Consider the following 12,727-nt stretch of genomic DNA (forward strand, 5'->3'; position numbering starts at 1 on the left):
GTGGGTGTCGGTGGAGACGGACTTGGTGGAGATGAAAAGCTGGATGTCATCGGCGAAGCAGTGGAATTGGAGACCATGACGGCGGATTAAGTGACCGAGGGGGGACAGGTAAAGGATGAAGAGGAGGGGGCCAAGAACTGAACCTTGGGGGACACCTTGGGGGAGGGGAGCAGTGGGGGATTTGCAGTTATTGATGGAGATGAACTGGCGTCTGTCAGAGAGGTATGATTTAATCCAAGAGAGGGCAGTGCCGGTAACGTTAAAGATGGATTCAAGTCGGGTGAGGAGGATGGTGTGATCGATGGTGTCAAAGGCGGCGCTGAGGTCGAGGAGGACGAGAATGTTGAGGTTGCCAGCGTCAGAGGAGAGGAGAAGGTCGTTGGTGATTTTGAGGAGAGCAGTTTCAGTACTGTGGTTGGAGCGGAATCCGGATTGGAATGTTTCATACAGGTTATTGCCAGAGAGGTGATGTTTGAGTTGAGTGGCTACAGCGCGTTCCAAAACTTTCGACAGAAAGGGTAGGTTGGAGATGGGTCTGAAGTTGTTTAGGGTGTCAGGGTTTAGACCAGGTTTTTTTAGAATGGGGGTAACAGCAGCAATTTTGAGGGATGGTGGGACGATGCCTGTAGACAGGGAGGAGTTTATTGTTGCAATGATAAGTGGAGAGAGAGCAGGGAGGGAGGCCTTGACAAAGCTGGAGGGGATGGGGTCAAGAGTGCAGGTGGCAGTTTTCATTCCTATGAGGAGTTCAGAGAGGTCAGTAGGGGAGACCGGGGAGAATTGAGACAGGGGAAGGCAGGATATGGGGGGGCAGGTGGTTGGAGGGGGAGCGGGTGCGGCGGTGGTCAAGCTGTTGTAGATGTTGTCAATTTTGCGTTGGAAGAAAGAAAGGAAGGAGATGCAGTTGTCTACTGTGAATGACTGGGTGGTGGTGTCCAGGGGGCGGAGGAGTTTGTTTATTGTCGAGAAGAGTGCTTTTGGGTTTCCGGAGCCAGAGTGGATAATTTGAGAGTAGTAGGCGGAGCGGGCGTGGGAGAGGGCATCTTTGTAGTGTTGTAGGTGGTCCTTGTAGGCTTGGGAGTGAACTGTGAGACCTGTTTTATTGCGGAGTCTTTCAAGTTGGCGAGCACAAGTTTTCATCAGGCGGAGTTCAGGGGTAAACCAGGGAGCAGAATGGGTGAAAGAAACTGTTTTGGTTTTTACAGGCGCAAGCTGGTCAAGGCAGGAGGAGAGAGTGTGGTTGTAGTAGTCAGTGAGGTCGGAAGGGGTGTGGAGGTCAATGAAGGGAGAAGTGGACATTTTTTCAGAGAGGGTGGATGAGAATGAGGTAGGTGAAAGAGCGTTTAGCTTACGGAAGTTGATAGTGCGATAATGTCTTGGTGTTGGGGTGGGGATGTTGATGGTCATAGTGATGGCTAAGTGGTCAGAGAGGGTGAGGTCGGAGCCAGAGAGATGGTGCAAAATTAATCCAGTGGAGCAGACAAGGTCCAAAATGTGACCACGGATATGCATAGGAAAGTTGACATGTTGAGTGAGGTTAAAGCAGGTGAGTAAATCAGTGAAGTCAGTGGTTATTGTGGAGTCAGTGGAGTCCATGTGGATATTGAAATCACCAAGGAGGAGGATTGAGGGGGAGAGGGAACATAGCTGGGTCAGAAAGTAGGAGACGTCAGACAGGAATAATGGGTGTGGTTTGGGAGGGCGGTAGACGACAGCCATGACTGACTGCGTGCGACCAGAGAGTTTAAAAGCCAGGTGTTCAAAGGATGAGGATGAGGCGATGGGGATGAGGCTGGTCCTGATGTCTTGACGGTGGATAACGGCAATTCCACCACCTCGGCCCTCCGAGCGTGGTTTATTGACGTAGGAATATCCATTGGGTGTGGTGAGGTTGAGCGTGTAGTAGTCCAGTGGTTGTTGCCAGGTTTCGGTGAGACAGAGAAAGTCCAGTTTGTTATCCAGGATGTAGTCGTTGAGGATGAGGCATTTGTTGTTGAGGGACCGGGTGTTGAACAGGGTGAGCTTGATGTTGTTTTGAACAGCGGGGATGAATTCAGGTGATTTAGCCAGGGTTCGCAGGCAGGAGATGCGATTTTGTGCGTTGCCGTGACTAGGTGCGCTGGGACGATGAGTGGGAGTGCGCTGAGCCGACCAGAGGACGGGGATGGAGTGACCTGATTGTACATATACAAACTTACGACCGGAGCCACGGTGAATGTACCTGGGTCGTCGGAGGAGTCCATTTGATTTGATGGCAGAGATGCATGATGGGGTGCAGCGGGTATTGAGCAGAAGGAGCGTTGCGGCGGAGTACCGCAGAGCCATGCCAGGCAGGAGCGGAGAGGCGAGCACGAGGCCAAGGTTGAGGAGGTGAAACAATGGTCCCAACGCACGGGAGCAGGCCCAAGGAAACGAAGGAGACGAAGGAGCCAGGTAGGTGAAGCCAGGAGCAGAGTCGGGACCAAGCAGAGGGCAGACAGGAGCAAAGAGACGATCACGAGGCCAAGGTTGATCACGGCAAAGCGGGAAATGCAGCGGCAATCAACCGCCGCCGCTACAAATCAAGATCACGGCGGGAAGACCGCCGCCACACCGCTGCGAAGGACACAACCCACAAGAGCGTGCCCGAGGAAACAGCGAGCAGGCGAAGGAGCCGGGTAGGCGAAGCAGGGAGCAGAGCCGGGACTATGCGGAGGGCAGACTCAGTGGCCAAAAAATCCGCACGACCACCAAAAAAGCAAGCCACAGACAGATAAGATCCAGGAGTTAGATCCAGGAGTCCTGGATATTTGTAGAGATCCAGATATAATTTTACTTTCTTTCTTCGAGATGGCATGGAGCATCTCGAGGCTGTAACCACTCTGAAGCAGAACTATGCCCATGTTTCAACAATGCAAAATCTCGAATGTGAGATCATTGTTCTGCACACATTGTGTCTATAGAAAGTTGACACTGTGTATATATATACAATATATATACATATATTGTCTGATATACATGCCTGTTGTTTCTGTAGACTAAGAAGACCTTTGTTAGTCGAAAGCTTGTCGAAAATTAAAGATCGACTTCCTGAAGCTACATCCGCGTCTGATTTAATCTCCCGATTATATATATATATATATATATATTTATTTATTTATTTATTTATTTATATATATATATATATATATATATATATATATATATATATATATATATATATATATATATATATGTATGTATGTGTGTGTATATATATATATATATATATATATATATATATATATATATATATATATATATATATGTATATATATATATATATATGTGTGTGTGTGTGTTTATATATATATATATATATACTGTTACGGTTTTCCGCCGCCCTTCTTACCCTTACCAAGGGGGGATTAAGCCCCTTGTTCTTTCTGGGCCTGGCGTAACCGAGAGACTTGAAACGCCTCTTCCGGGCAAACGCAAGGTAGGGTTTCGGGACCAAGTCTCGCTCGTACCTAAATACCTGCGCCACCACGGAAGCGGGGAACCAAGCCTCGCACGAGCCACGTGTAATTTGAGTACACCAAGCTGATTGCATACCACGTGGTCCATGCAGTCACCGTTGATATTGGACCCCGATTAGAGCGGTTGTATTCGTACCACACTTAGTCAATGATGGAAAACACAAGAACAATCAAATGGAAGGAAGAACACAGATTTAATTATTATTCCCAATATTATGTACAATGATCAGTAGAAGCAGAGACACAGAGCAGAACTTAAGCAGTCTTATTATAAATTCCCAGACACGGGCCCGTTCACACTCACACAGGGAATTTGCAGGCAGGATGATGTTCAGGCCAAACGCGCCGACTTGGTTGTCCAGGAACGGCCCCGTCCGGCTCTCCTCGGTCACAGCACGTCCCGCGATGGTGGCCAGCAGGTGGTGGAAGGATCCTTGTAGCGCGTCCCTCGAACAAAAGCAGATGATGAGGCAGGAATGCAAATACAAACTTTGGGCGCATCCCATTACTTCCCTCTGTGATTTATTTTCTAACTCTACCGTCTCTTCGGCCCCCATTATTTCAATTTGAATTATTTATTTTCCTTCGACGATGTCCGGCGCCAATAAAATTTTCTTTTCCAATTCGGCGACCGTCGGCTTTTTTACACCCCGTGTCGCGGTGTCTATATCCCCGGTCAACTTAGCTTCACTCTGCCCAATCTCGCTCCCCACGCGCTCCTCACATCGCGTCACCTCGTCGCGTACCAATGTGACCTGCTCGCTCGGCTTGCGCCCAATGTCCTCCCCCATTTTTTTTATCGTGGTGTCCATGTTGCACCTGGATTCCTCTATTATGGCGTCCATCCGATTAGCCAATCGATCCCACATTTTTTTAATGTTCCTCCTCTCTTCTTTCCTGTCCCTTATTGACTCTGCCATGTAGGCCAGGCATTGTGTCATGACCTGCTGCACACCAAAGCTCGTTGGTACAGCGGGCTCGGCTTCCGCCGCCACTTGCGAGGCGCCGCCATTTTCTTTACCAGCTAACGCACCTCATTGATTTTCCCTTCGTCTACCAGCTTTTCCCGTGGGTCCTGGGTCATCAATTCTACCCTATCTACCCCCACCGGTATTCGACCGCCTTGACTAGCCATGGTACGAATACAATTTGGCTTTTACTACTAAATTTAGTCCACTCGTAATTTTGAGTGCGTGAAGCGCACTCCAGGTCCAATCTCACTCCCCGACACCAATTGTTACTGCCAATTTGTACAATTTGGTGTCCAAAATTTTGGTGTCCAAAAATTTTGCCCAGGGTTCCAAATCCCCACTCCTGACTACCAAATGTTACGGTTTTCCGCCGCCCTTCTTACCCTTACCGAGGGGGGATTAAACCCCTTGTTCTTTCTGGGCCTGGCATAACCGAGAGACTTGAAACGCCTCTTCCGGGCAAACGCAAGGTAGGGTTTTGGGACCAAGTCTCGCTCGTACCTAAATACCGGCACCACCACGGAAGCGGGGAACCAAGCCTCGCACGAGCCACGTGTAATTTGAGTACACCGAGCGGATTGCGTACCACGTGGTCCGTGCAGTCACCATTGATATTGGACCCCGATTAGAGCGGTTGTATTCGTACCACGCTTCGTCAATGATGGAGAACACAAGAGCAATCGAATGGAAGGAAGAACACAGGTTTAATTATTATTCCCAATATTATGTACAATGATCGGTAGAAGCAGAGACACAGAGCAGAACTTAAGCAGTCTTATTATAAATTCCCAGACACGGGCCCGTTCGCACTCACACAGGGAATTTGCAGGCAGGATGATGTTCAGGCCAAACGTGTTGCCGACTTGGTCGTCCAGGAACGGCTCCGTCTGGCTCTCCTCGGTCACAGCACGTCCCGCGATGGTGGCCAGCAGGTGGTGGAAGGATCCTCGTAGCGCGTTCCTCGAACAAAAGCAGATGATGAGGCAGGAAGGAAAAGTATGCGTCTCTCAGCGCGGCTGGCGGTTCCACAGCGCGTTTTGCAACCAACGCGCTATCACTCGCGTAACTCAATGCACTATAGCGGCTTGGCTTCAAGCTCAACCGAGCGTCACTTTCATACGAGCGCGTATCTTTGTTCATGCGCGTCTTTCTCCGATTTCATATCTTTCAAGCTCTACTGCGGACCGCGCTACATCAACTCCTCACTCAATGCCAACTCACCGCCAACACCGCCAACATAACACCAAATGTTACGGAACCCAACGTCGGCCTCGGATCCCTTCTCGAGGGGGGATTAGTCCCCTCGTTTGTGACTGACCGACGTGAGTCCTGAAGCTGCACAAGCTCCCTCCAGAGGCAGGTGAGCAGCTTCGTTCGTGACCATGGATAAGATGTTAATTTGCCGAGCGGATGGCAGCCGCGGCACGAACAGTTAACAGAAACTAGACCCGATTCTCAAACGTTGGCCAAAATCGTGCCACAGGTTTTCAATGAGGGAAAAGACAACAACGACGGATGTAGAGGAAAGAAAGGCAAAGGGTAGGAAATACAAATATGATTTATTTACTATTTACACAATTGAAAGCAACCAAGGAGTAGGAAAAGATAATAAAATAAAAACAGAAGAAGAAGAAGCGGACACAGTGAAAATGCTAGCTTATCTATTACAGTCTTAATTAACCCAGGGACAAGCTCCCTCCAGAGGCAGGACATCATCCTGCCTGTTCCAACCGGGCAAGCCATGAATTCGGGTGGTTTGGTCGCCTGCAGTTGGATCCGTCCGGCATTCACGATTCTGGGGAGGAGGCATGCTCGGGCCGAGGCTCCACGCATCATCGCGGCGCGGAACCTTGCGGTCTCCGGCCCGACGACCGAGGCTTGCCCGGTCGGAACCCCGTCCCCGCCAGGGGGCGAAGGTCCGACCCGGCTCCCCTCCCCCTGAATCGCACCGGTCGCCGCTCTGACGCGGCTCCGACCGTTCAGTGCGGGGCCCGGCCCGAATCGTGCGCGACGCTCCGAAGCGGGGCGACGCAGCATCGATCCGCGCGAAGCTTCGCATCCAACAAAGCATGATCCGTGCGAAGCTTCGCATCCAACTAAGCACGCCGTGCACCGAGCGCCCGCGTCGGCTATCCGTCACCCTAACCGCTGCCCCGTTCAACGTCGATGCTTCACTCGCATACGCGATCCGTTTCACACTCACAAAACCTGGCGTCTCGGCGCCTCCAGTGCATCCCACACACACCGTCCATTCCACCACCGCACTCCCTGTTACACACCACACCTCTCGCGCACCCTCTTGCGCACACTTCCTTAACGCACCTCGCGCACCGTCTTGCGCACTCTCCCCACTCGGTACGTACCCCGTACCACTCACCATGGGCGTGCACTCTTGCATCCACCCACTAACGCGCTCCGATGGGCTCTCCCACACCCGCGCCACAACCAACTCAGGTGTGCTTCCTCACACACTCATCCCAAGCGTGCATCCTCGCACCCGCTCCACCACCAACTCACTCTCCGGGTCACTCTCACCCTCGCACGTACACTCCGTATCGCTCTCACTCCCTGTGTCACACCCCGTACACCCCGACGTGCATTCTCGCCCGCACTCGGTTTCACACTCGCGCTTCGTAACACGCTCATTCCCCGATGCACACTTTTTCCTCACACACGTGCCATTCGCTTTAATACAACACACAAAGGACCTTCCACGAACGCCCGGGTGCCATATCGATCCCAAGCGCGCGAAAATCCTTTTGTCGCCAAACATCCTTCTACAAAATCTCCCGGCACCACATACAGCCCGTCTCACCTCCGGGGTTCTTCTTCCTCCATGCACCAACACCTGAAAATCTTTATAAGGATTAATGAGCACAGCATCGTGATGTGAGCACGGACTTTGAGCAATTTCCATTCCTTCCTCCAGTTGTTGCTCTTCTAAATCCCCGGTCTCTCCAATTTCAATTCCCACTACTTTTTCTTTATTCACCTCAACGACCGCTGGTTTTAATAAAATTTTCTCTCCTACCTCAGCGGTCGCCGGCTGCCCCAAACCCCGGGTCGCGATTTCTATACCCATCATTTTACCTGTGCTTTGCTCTACCTCGACCGTCAGCGCCCATAAATTTTCGTCTTCCAATTCAACCTTCCCCGGTGCTCCCGACATTTTTTTATCCACTTTGACGGTCGTCGGCTTTTCTACATCTCGCGTCTTGTCCCTTATAGCCCTGGTCAACTTGGCTACCCTTTGTTCCACCTCGCTCAATCTGCGCTCCTCGACCCGCGTTACCTCATCGTGCACCCTTGGGACCTGCTCGCCCGACTTGCGCCTCATGTCCTCCATCATTTTTTTATTATCCCTTTTTGCCTCTGCTATCCGTTTTTCCACTTCACACCTGGATTCCTCCCTAAATTTTTCCAGATCACATCCGGATTCGTCTGACATGGCATCCCTCTTCCAATTATACATTGACTCTTCCATAGAGGCCCTCATTTGTGCCAGAAAATGCACCCAGTTCATCGGCGCCGCGGGCACGACCGCTGCGGTCACGTGCGCGGCGCAATTTGGTGCTGCTGCAACCTCGTGCGAGGAGGCGCCGCCATCTCGTGTGCCTGAAGCCTCCGCAACCCAATGCATATTGCACTCCTCCATATACATTTCCCTTGGGTCCTGGGTTACCCCTAACCCCTCTAATTCCCCCACCAACATCCCGTCGCCTTGACCATCCATGGCACGACTCAATTTGGGATTTTATAAAACAAAATTTCGGCCCACTCGTAATTTGAGCGCGCTAAGCGCTTCTGGTCCGTATCTCGCTCCCGACACCAAATGTTACGGAACCCAACGTCGGCCTCGGATCCCTTCTCGAGGGGGGATTAGTCCCCTCGTTTGTGACTGACCGACGTGAGTCCTGAAGCTGCACAAGCTCCCTCCAGAGGCAGGTGAGCAGCTTCGTTCGTGACCGCGGATAAGATGTTAATTTGCCGAGCGGATGGCAGCCGCGGCACGAACCGTTAACAGAAACTAGACCCGATTCTCAAACGTTGGCCAAAATCGCGCCACAGGTTTTCAATGAGGGAAAAGACAACAACGACGGATGTAGAGGAAAGAAAGGCAAAGGGTAAGAAATACAAATATGATTTATTTACTATTTACACAATTGAAAGCAACCAAGGAGAAGGAAAAGATAATAAAATAAAAACAGAAGAAGAAGAAGCGGACACAGTGAAAATGCTAGCTTATCTATTACAGTCTTAATTAACCCAGGGACAGCACAAACAAAGACAGACTCACACGGGGAATTGCAGAGTAGATTGGCTGGAAGGAGGAATGGGAAGGCCCAGGCCACTTTAGGCGTCGAGGTCCGGCTCCAGGAGTCGACTCGCGTTCTTGGCGGGAAAACTTGGTGTCCAGCGGCGCGTATCGTTCACCGCGAGCGGATGGGCGCTTCGTGCTGGACTCCGGGCTCCTCAGCCCCACTTCAGCGCCACTTCACGCCACACTCAACGTCCTTCCCTTACGCAACTCAGCAACTCTCCAGCGCAACTCTCCTTCTTCAGCCACTCTTGAACCCTCTCACTCAACTCTTAGAACTCCCTCCTTGACGCATGCGCACGCATTTTATATTGCGCCTCGACCTCTCTCCGCGAGCTCTCTGGGCACGCCTACCGGGTCGCTTACTGCCGTGCCGGTTGGCTCGCACGGCCTCCTTTGGCTCCGCCCTTGATGACGAGGGGCGGCCAACGCCCTGGATTCGGCGGCTCCTCCCCCTTCTTCTCCGATCCGACCTCGTGGCTAATGGAGTCGCGGTGAAAACCGCCAAGCAGCTGCGGCGAAAACCACAAGCCCAAAGAACAGCGGAATGCAGCAAACCGCGCAGAGGAATTTGTTAATGCGGCTGACAAAAGGGGGATCCCATGGAGGTTCTGGGGAAATTGAAAGGGGATACTACCTTTGTTTGAATTCGATGCAATGCAGTGTTAACTAGTTGGAAACAGAGCCTTAACCTAATACACAGAATAAGGAAATAACTACCAACAAGGAGGAAATCTATGATTTGGCTACGTGATGGTATATGACCTAACTAAGGAACGCCCTTTGACCTTTATACACAACAACTGGAGGAAGTAGGGTGATATTTTACAATTTATTACACAATAAAAAAACACAATTCTCATATCCACAACAATATATATATATATATACCCAAAACCGCAACTATATATATATATATATATATATATATATATATATATATATATATATATATATATATATATATATATATATACTATATATATACAGTATATATATATATATATATATATATATATATATATATATATATATATATATATATATATATATATATATATATATATATACTGTATATATATACATACATATATATATATATATATATATATATATATATATATATATATATATATATATATATATATATATATAACCATACAAAACACAATGTGTGAATGTGTATGTGTGTGCTTGTTGTGTGTGTGTCTGTCCCCTTTCATAAGGGTAGGTTTTGATGGCTTTGAGTAGTGCTTTAGGAGGGATTTGAGTGGGGGGGGGTTTAATGGGCAGTCTTTGAACACGACTGTGTGTCCACCGGTTAAAAGACTCTAAGGACCCATTCGACTCCGAAGACCCAATGGACCCCAAACACCCAAAATACCCGAAGACCCAAAATACCCTGCAGACTGTTAAAGACACAAAAGTCCATGAAGACCCAGAAGACCCCAAATACACAATAGACTGAAAAGACCCAAAAGACCCCAAGGATCCAAATGATCCAAGCAATCCCCAGGACCCAAATGACAAAGAGCACCCAAAAGACCCCAAGGACTCATACGACCCCCAAGGACTCTGAAGACCCAATGGACCCAAACACCCAAAATACACTGAAGACCCAAACGACCCTGAAGACCAAAAAGAGCCTGATAGCCCCGAGGATCCAAAAGACCCTGAGGGACCAAAAGACCCAAACAACCCCGAGGCCCAAATGACCCAGAGGATCCATAATACCCCAAAGACCCAAAAGACCCTGAAGACCCAATGGATCCCAAAGACACAAAATATCTCAAAGACCCCAAAAGACCCAGAGGATACAAAAGTCACAGAGGACCCCAAAGACCCCAAGGACCCAGAAGACCCCCCCTCCTCCCAAAGGACTCTGAAGACCCAGAATACCCAAAATATCGAAAAGACCGCAAATACTCAAAATATCCCAAAACCCTCTTCTATTTTTTTTGCTTTTTTTTTTTTTTGTATACAAAATGGAGTCTCGTGTAAGAGCTAACACATTGAACATGAAAACCTGCACAGACACATAAAGCATACAATGAAGGGAGCGGGAGACAAGAGGGGGAGAGAGAGGGAAGCACACAAGCACAAAAACAGTAGAGAACAGGGACGTCGGTAGATCTGTGGGATGGGGAGGGCTGCGGGATTAGGGAGGGGCACACAGTATAAAGCAAATTAACATTACGAGGAATTTCAGGAAAGAAGTTGTGGATTGAAAGAGGTGGATTTTGGGTGTTTTAACGGGGGTAGAAAAGGTCAAGGTTTTGGATGGGGGGGGGAGATAAGAGATGGTGGTGAACAGCTGTTTTAAAGACCTGGAGGGAGGAGTGGGATTGAAGAGGGTGTGGGAGATTGTTCCAGAGGCGGGAGAAAAGAGGAATGAAAGAACGAAGGTGAGCAGCGAGTCTTGATTTTGGCAGTTTCACCAGAAGACGTTGCTGGCAGATCTTGTGCGACCTGTAGGAATATTTGGGGGGCATGGCACAGACAGAGCACCGGGAGTAAGGCTGGAGAGGAGTCGGTAGAAGACAGACCACCAAGCTGCCTGTGGTGAGAGAGAGAAAGGCCCTCAGAATCAGCTTCATCGCGGGAGATAGCAATAATTCTGAATGCTTTGGTTTCAACCGCGTGTAGCCGAGCTAGGTGTGAGGCAGGAGTACCAGCCCAGAGGGGAGAGCAGAATTCCATTGAGCTGCGGATGAAAGCCTTTTATGTGGTGAAGAGCTCAGAAGTGCCCATAAAGGACTTCGCTCAACGAAGCACAACCCTTGAAGACCCAAAAGACCCCGAAGACCAAAAAATTGCCCCAAAGACCCTTAAAGACCATTAAACACCCAAAAGACCCCAAAGAACCAAAATACCCTGAAGACCCAAAATACCCCAAAGGCCCTAAAAGACCCTGAATAATTGAAGGACCCAAATGACCCATCAGATTGAAAAGACCCTAAAAACCCAAAGACCCTGAAGACCCAAAATTCCCCGAAGACCCATAACGACCTCGAATACCCAAAGCCCACAAAGACCCAAAATACCACGTAGACCCAAAATACCCCAAATATATATAGTATGGTTGAAGCAATGTTCTGAAGTTAATGGCATCGATTTTGGTTGTGGCCTGTATGTAACTCCATTTGCCATAATTTCAGGATAACTATGCGAGTTGACCTGTTTTTTGTTTTTTTCCTTGTGTTTCTGTAGAATTTGAAAATGAATGGCATTTTGGATGAAGCGCTGTCAGTGGTGGAAGATGACACTTGGAAGAGGATTCGCAGTATCCTCAGTCCAACCTTCAGTACAGGGAAACTCAAAGAGGTGAAAATCATTAATTTATTATACAATTGGAGCACATTTCCTTTACATGATGAACAAAATAATTTCTGACACTTGACAAACCTGTTTTTGTACGAGTTGGTTTTGTTTAGACTGCAGTTCCCACCAGGTTTAAAAAGTTCTCTTTCTTCATTAATATGGCCGGCAGAACAAGATAAACTAGAGAGTTCATAGAACACCTTAGTCCACAGCCTTGAGAAAAAAAGGACTTGGCCGGGATCTGTGAGCGGAAACTTTGATTGGTCGAGATGACGTAAAATGCTGTAATATTTAATCAAGTACTACTAATTTAAGGTTTTTGAAAGTGCCAATAAGGCGATTTGTGTTCTATAGTGTTCAAGTATAGAATTCAATGGGAATAAAATAAATGTTTTAAAGGTTGTAGAAAAATCTTTTTTTGGGAAGTATACTGCCATTAATGTAGTGTCTTTTACACCACCTTATCTAACATGTTATTACTTGCAAAATCGAAGATTCTGCATAATGGAAGATTTTGCAAGTATATTGGTTGGTTGCGTTTGTGGTTCTGTCTGTTTGTCACTGGCCTACAGGTCACAATTCTAAATCGATCGTCACAAAACTTCACCAAGATGTATAGG

At 48.6% G+C, this 12,727-nt stretch overlaps 1 protein-coding gene across 2 annotated transcripts in view; it reads left to right on the top strand.

The window, feature by feature from the left end:
- Positions 1–12,727, top strand: part of LOC137426700 (cytochrome P450 3A9) — a 179,243-nt gene that overhangs the window by 68,610 nt on the left and 97,906 nt on the right. For both annotated transcript variants that reach the window (XM_068115491.2, XM_078779119.1), the window contains exon 6: positions 11,997–12,110. In XM_068115491.2, coding sequence (XP_067971592.2) covers positions 11,997–12,110 — 114 coding nt within the window. The remainder of the gene's footprint in view (positions 1–11,996; positions 12,111–12,727) is intronic.

This window comes from Myxine glutinosa, chromosome 5 (assembly GCF_964187855.1).
Source record: "Myxine glutinosa chromosome 5, kmMyxGlut1.1, whole genome shotgun sequence".
In the NCBI taxonomy this organism is placed as follows: Eukaryota; Metazoa; Chordata; class Myxini; order Myxiniformes; family Myxinidae; genus Myxine; species Myxine glutinosa.